General features: G+C 42.9%; 2 protein-coding genes across 3 annotated transcripts in view; both read left to right on the top strand.

Annotated features, from left to right (window-relative positions):
• LOC102196030 (magnesium transporter protein 1-like) overlaps window positions 1-4,825 on the top strand; it is a 9,079-nt gene extending 4,254 nt beyond the window's left edge. For both annotated transcript variants that reach the window (XM_013915448.1, XM_005751273.1), the window contains exons 6-10: window positions 639-728; window positions 1,221-1,284; window positions 3,128-3,202; window positions 3,503-3,593; window positions 3,697-4,825. In XM_013915448.1, the coding sequence (XP_013770902.1) occupies window positions 639-728; window positions 1,221-1,284; window positions 3,128-3,202; window positions 3,503-3,593; window positions 3,697-3,712 (336 nt within the window). In that variant the 3' untranslated portion in view covers window positions 3,713-4,825. The remainder of the gene's footprint in view (window positions 1-638; window positions 729-1,220; window positions 1,285-3,127; window positions 3,203-3,502; window positions 3,594-3,696) is intronic.
• Window positions 4,826-5,578: 753 nt separating this feature from the next.
• The window catches only part of igbp1 (immunoglobulin (CD79A) binding protein 1), a 6,376-nt gene continuing 3,119 nt past the window's right edge, over window positions 5,579-8,835 (top strand). Inside the window, exons 1-2 of the mRNA XM_005751272.1 lie at window positions 5,579-6,091; window positions 7,675-8,007. Of these exons, the coding sequence (XP_005751329.1) occupies window positions 5,615-6,091; window positions 7,675-8,007 (810 nt within the window). The 5' untranslated portion in view covers window positions 5,579-5,614. The remainder of the gene's footprint in view (window positions 6,092-7,674; window positions 8,008-8,835) is intronic.

Raw genomic sequence — 8,835 nt, 5'->3', positions numbered from 1 at the left:
CAAAGAGATCGCTCAAAGAGATCGCACAAAGAGATCGCACAAAGAGATCGCTCAAAGAGATCGCTCAAAGAGATCGCTCAAAGAGATCGCTCAAAGAGATCGCTCAAAGAGATCGCTCAAAGAGATCGCTCAAAGAGATCGCACTGTGTTTAAAAGTAAAGGTGGTCATACCAAATATTGGCTTTCAGACTCGTTAGAATATGTAACTGTACTATATACTGCATGACTTTGTGTTTACAATTCCATTTCAATATTCAATATTCTGGTTTTGTTAGCAAAAGATAAAGAAATGGCGGCGCTCAAGACTTTTGCACAGTACCATACATGCATGTGATTCAGTGTAACTGGTGCAGTACATCGGATGAGCTGGGAAGGACCAACTGTCAGTTTAATTCTGTACGTTTGATATACTGTATAATGATCATAAAACAAACTCTTTCTCCATAGATTTTGGAAACACTTGCCTGGAATAATCTGGAGACGGTGGAAACAACCGGAGAGCTGTTTCCTTTTTGTTTTTTTGTGATAAAATGTGTGAACAAGTGAACCTCTTACAGTCAAATGAGATGTTTTTGTTCACGTAAAACACCCAACAGCTCCTACGTCTTTGTGTTTTACGCATCTTATTTGTGTTTCAGTGCTTTGTCCTGGTCATGACCTCAGGCCAGATGTGGAACCACATCAGAGGACCACCTTATGCTCACAAAAACCCCAGCACAGGACAAGTTGTAAGACACACTTCACTCATGTCACTAATATAACATGTTGGCTCCAACAGAGTTACAACTATTTAACAATGCACTTAACTGACGTGTGTCGCTGTAAGCTGACTGAAGTGGTCAGGAGATGACATCATCATGACCATGAATGTCATGCAGGTTACCGTGCTGAATGATTGGACGACACGTCTTTAATGACTCGCGCTGAATTTATTTTGGATTTTCTTTATTCCACACATGGCCTCACACATATAGACTAGTCAGTAGAAGTAAAGGAAGTATAAAGTTGTAGTGAATAATGATCACTAACGAGAAATGAATCCGTCTTAAAAGATTAAAAGTTGTGAGCCTGTGTGGAGAAAATCCCAAATAAATTCATATTTGTTAGAGAGCACGCAGTGATGGGTTAATAAAGGTGTGCGCTGGTCACCCTGACACTCATGGCCACATTTACTGCATGTAATCTTTTGACCAGTCTAAGATGTGACTGTGTGTTTGCAGAGTTACATCCACGGCAGCAGTCAGGCACAGTTCGTGGCAGAGACGCACATCGTCCTCCTCTTCAGTATCCTTCAGCTTTCTGCAGATGAACACTTGTGCGGCCGTGTCCACTAAACACACACACTCTGTCAGCTCAACAACCTTCCATGGATAACAACGGCTTCCCTCTGCACCAAACACATGATCTCCTTTTTAACATATTGGGCCATTTTTAAAAAATTCTGTTTTCTGCCACTTGTGCGGGGCCGGGTCACGCAGGCGGCAGCCTAAGCTGTGAGTCCAAGACCTCCCTCTCACAGCCACCTGCTGCAGCTTCTCCAGGGACACACTGAGGTGTTCCCAGGCCAGATCTCGGGCATGTCCTGGGTCTGCCCCTTTGGTGGGACACAGGGGATTTCAGCCATGTCTCTTAGTTGTCTAACTTATGCATGTTTGAGAGAATCACAGGCTGTGATCAGCACACCTGTCTCCACTGTTGAAATAACTTCACGGCCCACAGTGTAGCTGTGACACGAAGCACCTTTGTAGCTTTCTCATGTTTCTCAGTTTGATGTGCGACATTATTCTGAATTAGCACATCAAACTGTAAACACCACCTGTGTTATTCCAAAATCCAATACAGACACTTTTTGCCTCAAAAGTTTACACACAGGAAAAAGTGAAAGTTTGCTAGCAGCTCTTTCTTCTCAAGCACCATTCGATTTTATTAAGTGTTGGTTTACAGCCATTTTCAAATCTGTCCGGAGGGATTCAGCCACGTTCAGATCTGGGCTCCTGCTCTGCTGCTCGAGAGTATTTTACAGAGTGGTCCTGAACCCACTCCTTGTTCTATTGGAAGCTCAGCCTACCCCAGTCGGAGGTCCAGAGCGCTCTGGAGTTGGCTATCATCATCGTGTCTGTAGATGCATCTTTCCTCGACCCTGACTGTCTCCCAGTTTCTGTTGCCAAAGTTTATCCCCACACTGTGATGCTGCCACCACCAGGCTCCATTGTAGGGATGGCACCGTCCAGGCGGTGCCCGTTTTCCTCCAGACATGACCTTTGGGATTCAGGCCAGGACTTCAGGCTCTGTTTAATCAGAGAACTATGTTCCTGGTCTGAGAGTCCTTCTGGTGGCTTTGGTCCAACTCCTGACAGGTTGTCCTGTGCCTTTCACCCAGGGGTGTCGCTACTAAGGCCCTTCTGTCCCGATCAGTCAGCTTGGCCGGGCAGCCAGCTGTAGGAAGAGTCCTTGTGGTTCCAGGTTCTTCCATTTACTGATGATGGAGAAAACGTCGCTCATTAAGACCTTCAGTGCTGTAGAAATGTTCCTGTACACTCACCCAGAGCTAAGCCTCACTACTGTCTACAGACCACTGCTTGGACTTGGTGCATGTCAGAGTGTGTGCCTTTACCACAGCTGGGCCTCAGTCACATAGTAAAGCAGCAGAAACAGGACACGCTGCTTAACTTCGACTTTCATGCCAAATAAATATTTTTGTACATGTGATAGTTTTGGGTTTTTAATTTTGCATAAATTTGCAAGAATTTCCAGCAGACTTTCTTCACTTGGTCGTTTTGGGCCACTGTGTGCAGAAGCTTTTTCAGGGATGAGCTCTGTGTGCAGCAGTGCTGTGTCAGCTGCAGGAAGCCAAGATGCAGCACAATGATTCCATTAAATGTTAGTGGTGATTCATATCTGAGTATATTTTTTAAGTTGATTACATTTTTCCCCTGGAGGTACACAGAGAACAGCTGGGCCCTGTCCCAGTGGCTCAGGCCTTTGTTCCTGCTCCGTTTCCTGGCAGTCTTGGTTCTCGTAGCCTTGTCTGTGTTTATTTCTGGGGTGAATGGTGGTAATAAGGTAAAAGCTTGGCTGTGAGTAGATGGATGCTATGAACTCGTTCAACCCTTGACCCAGCTGTCAGATGCGGCTGTTACCATGGGAATAGTTCTACTGTGTGAAGCTGCTACTTCAGACATGGATATTGGAAAGAGAAAGAGTACGTGTACACACACACACACACACACAGATTGTGTCTTCGGGTTGTCTAAGATCATTTTCCAACAGAGAGCAACAAGAACATCTCAGTTGTACGTGCATTCCTGTGTATGATCCAAGTTCTTCTGACCTCAGAGCATCTGTGTACGAATATAGAAAACACAAACACTCCACAGTTTCCAGATAACAACTTTGTCTAACCCAACCTTCTCTAAACCAGTCAGTAAATCATCGTCCCCGAGTTTGTTTACTTGTCTGCATCATGCATAAGGAGGTATAATCACAGAACCCTGCGTGTCAGTTATGTGTGTTGCAGGTATCGGTCTAGTTATGCTGTTCTTCAGTTGGTTGCTGTCGATCTTCAGAGCCAAGTACCATGGATATCCATACAGGTGTGAACATGTTAATGTTGGATTCTCCTGTTTAATCGGCTGCGACCGGCTCAGATGGTGCTTTGTGTCGTATGGACTGAAAGTTGTCTCGTCTCTGTTGCAGCTTCCTGATGAGTTAGTGCTGATCAGCTCCTCCAGAGTCAGAGCAAGTATAAGTCGGAGGACAGACGTGCTGCAGGGTGCTGTCCACAGCATCTTTGATGAAAAACTGTTTGCCAAGCCATGATTGTCCTCTGATCTGTTTAATAAAGTCAGTACATCATATACATACGGTGCCTTTTACAATATCACAAGTGGTTCCTTTACAACAACAGAGCTCTGATCGCTGCTGTGCAACATGAACAGTCGTGTACCAAAAGGTGTCTTCTTGGTCTGAACTTGGGCCAAATTGTTTGATTTGTGATTCATTTCTAACCTGCAGACTGTGTTTTTGTCTTAAAGTGCAGACATGAGTCAGGACTGTTTAGTTGTTGTTGCTGAGACCTCAGCAGACATTAGTCTGTTGTTGCTGTGACTCTTAGGATCCAGCAGCAGTACTCTGTGTGCTATTTGTACTAAAAAGGTTTTGTTCAAACATCAGTTGAGACGTATATGGATCTGTTGGTGCACTTAACGTTTCTTTTTTATGTACAAATGCTTCCCTCCTTTAGTAATACTTGGTTTTTACTGAGTTTGTACACTTGTGTTGCAGTTAGGCAAACCGTCAACAGAGAGCATAGTTTTGATTTTAAACCTACATTTAAATTTAAATGTGATATTTGATTTATTTGCCGGAGTAACTGTTAAAGTTAGCTCTGTTTCAGGAACAGAAACGCTTCCTGTGTTTGGGGTTAACAAACTAAACCTGTTGTCGGCATCACGGCCCTCACATGTAAAATATGATCTGTAGAAACAAAAGTTACTTTCATTACATGGTTCAGTAAAATCCCATAATCAGTAATCATTGGTGTCTTATTATTGTGATCACGGCCCTTTTGTTTTTAAATGGAAAATGTCAGATTGATGAAAATATGTTTGTACTTTGTTGTCAAGCTAACTGTTCATACTTCTTTCCAAATGGGCCTTATCTGCAGAGCATGATGGGACGCATGTGTCTTCATGTGTGTGTACATGAGGACTGGGAGAAGGTTGCATTTTGTGTGTTGTGTTTTAAATGTGTGTTATCAAGTTCAACAAAGAGGGAATATTTGATCAGAGCTGACTGTTGCTGATATTAAAGTGTCGTAACTGAGGATCAGTGTGTGTCATAGACACTTTGTGTGCGTGCGTGTGTGTGTGTGTGTGTGTGTGTGTGTGTGTGTGTGTGTGTGTGTGGGGTCATCAGACTTTACTGAAACTACCTGAGTCAGTCTGAAAGTGTTGCTGGTTTAGTTTCTCAGATATGGATTAAGAGGCACATTTCTGCTGCAGTCAAACGTAACACATGATTTCTGGTATTTTTACTGGATAATTCCACATATCGCTTCAGAAAACAGATGTCAGTGTGACACTTTAATATTTTCATAGTTATATCAATAAGGCGCCTACACAGAGAAACCTTATGAACACTATCTCGGTTGGCTGCTGCCTCTAACCATATCATACATTATTAGTACTGTATGCTGCTCAGTAACATTCAACATTTATTATTTACCATTTCCAGTTCTGTAATTTTTAGTTAAAATAAATAATAAAAAGTCTTAATAAAAATCTAATCAGCTATGACAGTGGACAAAGTATAACAAAAGGTCCAGTTGGGGAAATAAATGTTTCTTGGCCTTTACACAGTAATTGCTACAGTGCTGAACAGGACAGACAAAATACAAAAAACATTAATAATTAATTAATATTATGGAGTTAATATTATTTTATAATAGCTTTTTTCACCCTTCGGGTCAGATTATGAGCGACTATAGAGACACTGTAGTATATTTTTATTTCGTAAGTCTTACGTGTTATTTTAACGTTTGCCTGCAGGAGGCGGTAATACTGAACTACACTAAAAACAGAAGAAGAAGAAGGAACCCGGAAAATATTGCAAGATGGCGGAATCGGAGAGCAGCAACAGTGTTAGACAGCCATTAAATGTGGACGCAGAACCTCTTAAATTATCAGAGTTGTTAGATCGTGGTTGGAAAATATTCGAGGAGGTCGACAGCACAAACGAGCCTCTTGGCTCAAACAGTATTCAGGTGAAAGTTAAGCGCGGGGTTCAAATGTTAGAGGAAGCCTCCCGGATGGTCGCTCAGCTCGACTTGTTTAGTCGCAACGAAGAGCTCGAGGAGATCGCCACGGCAGACCTGAAGTACCTGCTGCTGCCCGCTTTGTTAGGAGCTCTGACCATGAAGCAGACCACCCGGGACAAACGGTTGGAAATAGTCCAGACGGCCCGCGCTTACTTTATGGATTTTTTAAGGAGATGTGACGAGTATAAGGTGTCACCGTTTAAACTGCCAGACTCCACGGGTGAAAAAGCACGGCCTGACGGAGGGTCAGAAGATGGAAACGCTAAAGCTAATGTAAGTACCTAACTAAGAGCAAGTAAATGGCAAATGAGCTAACCCTCCGGCTGTGTTCATAAACACTACCCACTCAGCTTGGTCGTGGTCAGAACTGGTCAGCAGCAGATGGGTTTGTTTCTCACTAACATCCGTTCTTGTCATGAGCGTTTCCTGTATCCTCAGTGGGTTTTCGTGTAGAATTGAAAGTACACTCTGGGATAAGTAATTGATTATTAAGCGTTTATTATTTTTGTGCTGGGATTCAGTTCATCTGGACGTTTTCAGTGGGAGAAACGTTTCGTCATCATCCAGGTGACGTCTTCAGTCTCAGCTGACTGCAGGTTTCAACCTTACATTTGCATAATGACTGAATCCAGCCCACCGCTGTGGGCTTAGAAAAAGGTCCCGCTCAGTGCATCAGTTAGATCACATCATCCCAATTTCGAAATGCTAAAGCATTTTTAATCAAATAATTACAGCCTCGTTTAATTTAAGCACCACTGCAGCTGATTGTATATCAGTGATTAAGTTTCAGTGTTTTTATGCGTCGTTACTTTGTGTGAATCCGGGAACATCCTTCATTGGTAGCTTTCAGAGGACTGATCTCCACAGGACAAAGTGTGCTTCAGTCTATGATGATTGTGCCAACCAAAGCCAGTTTTCTTCTGAGGAGCTCTCTCCTCTCTGTGTGGAGTTTGCATGTTCTCCCCTGGTTTGTGTGGGTTCTCTCCGGGTACTCCAGCTGAACACTGGGTCAGGTGGCTACTTTGAAGAGTCAGAGGTTTAGGATATATTTTGGTCTATAAACTGATTCCATGATTGCTTTTTTAACTCCAGGTGTTTATTTGTACCATGGTTTAATTTCAGAGTGCAATGAGACATCAAACTGCATCATTCTCAATAGAAAACTGCAAAATTGTGGTGTTTTCAAACTTTTGACCTGTAGTGTATTTCAAAGTGTAAAGACTGTCTCCAGGTGGAAACCAGACGGACCAGATTGTTCTGTAAATATATTTATATTTTCTCACATTTTTGACGTTTACAAGTTCTATTTGCATTTCAAGCCACACTGAACACTATGGTGAGAGAGGAGAAATGTTTCTTTGTTTTTAGTTTGTCTACAAAATTGACATTAAAGAAAAGCTGTTGGAGTGAAATCCTCGAGCTGCTGTTCACTTCATGTTAGCGACCAATGAGTTGTGAAGTAAACAACAATTGAACTGATTGGATCAGCCATAAACTGTGTTGTTGGTCTTTGATCTACATCACTGGTACAGCCCTAATCACCTGTGCCTTTGTATCTGCACATTGAACACATTTACTTTGAACAAGCCGCAGTGTTCATATAACAACAGGTTCTTTCTGTTAACTGCACTGCTAATGAAGGCTGTAAGTCTGGGTTTATTTATGTCACATAAGTCAGTCACAGAAAAGTGTCCGATGGGAACATGTCACCAAGCTCCACAGATTTAAGTCACACAACCAGAAAGTGATGCTTTCTTTAGTTGTTTACATGAAAGCTTCTAAATAACAGAGTTCACCTGTGTGTGATTTGGAGGATGTGTCAATAATGAATCGGCGACGTGTGCTTTTTGTTTCAGTCTTTCCCCGGCCCGACCAACCTGGTTGCTATGGCAGCACAGAGACAAGCTAAAATTGAGCGGTACCGTCAGAAGAAGGAGCTTGAGGCCAAACTGTCTGATGTTCGGAGAGCTGTGGAGAGCGGACAAGCTGATGATGAAGTCACCAGAGATTTTTACCTCCTGAATGTCCGAAGATGGGTCGCTGTGTGTTTGGAGGACATAGAGAGCATTGACCAAGAGGTGGAGATACTCAAAAGGATGGATATGTTTAAGGAGAATGCTCCCAAGCAACCCACTCACCCACCCAGGCCCCCCATGAAACCCTTCATCCTCACCAAGGATGCTGTGCAGGTGAGCTGGTTTGTTGTTGTAGGACTGATTAAGGTGCATGCAGTCACAAGGTTGCACGTGCAGCCTGGACTCTCTTAATCAGCCTTTATTGTAATTTGCTAAAGTGGTCTGCTCGTTAGTCATCTGTGAGGATGATGCGTCACACAGCTTCAGTGATGTTCAGGGTCTGGGGAGGCCAGTCCATGTCTCATACTGTTGTAACAGTGTCAGTGTGATACGGTTCTTTTTCCCAGTAATGACCCACACGGATCAAAGCAAAGCTCCAACATGCACAAACATTTGACCTCACAACATGTAAGGAATTGGCACAAATGTCTTTGATATGCTGCTTGGTGATGGTGTTCGTGAGAACGCCGTGAGAATCAATAAGTAATATTGATAATGGAATCACTGAGTTCTTATCAGTTCCCGACTCCATGTGACTGTAATCCACTGTGACACGTCTCAGTCCATCTGCCCCCTGTTCATGTTTCATTGCTGCACTGACAACATGTCATTGATGAGCAATAAGAAATAACCAAGAGTTCAGAATGGTCATTTTTCATTGGCCTGTGGAACGTTATGTTCATGCAGTTTTATTAATATGATGCAGTGCTCCCTCGCTATAACGCGCTTCACCTGTGGCGGTCTCACTGTTTCACTGATTTTTTTTTTTTTTTTTTGTGTGAAATTTCTTTTTCTTTTGTGTCCTGCATCCTGATTGGCTACGTTCAGTTTGTCACATTTACATAAATCTTCGATCGCTAGCAGCGTGACTCTGAAGTGCTGGACTGTATGTTTGTACGTTTTCTCCTGTTAAGGTTCAAAATATTGGGGATGGACACCAGA

This window comes from Pundamilia nyererei, unplaced genomic scaffold (assembly GCF_000239375.1).
Source record: "Pundamilia nyererei isolate P.nyererei 1_Seehausen unplaced genomic scaffold, PunNye1.0 scaffold00305, whole genome shotgun sequence".
NCBI classification, from domain to species: Eukaryota; Metazoa; Chordata; class Actinopteri; order Cichliformes; family Cichlidae; genus Pundamilia; species Pundamilia nyererei.
The sequence above is the reverse complement of the archived record's forward strand: the minus strand, read 5'-3'. Positions and strand labels throughout refer to the sequence as shown.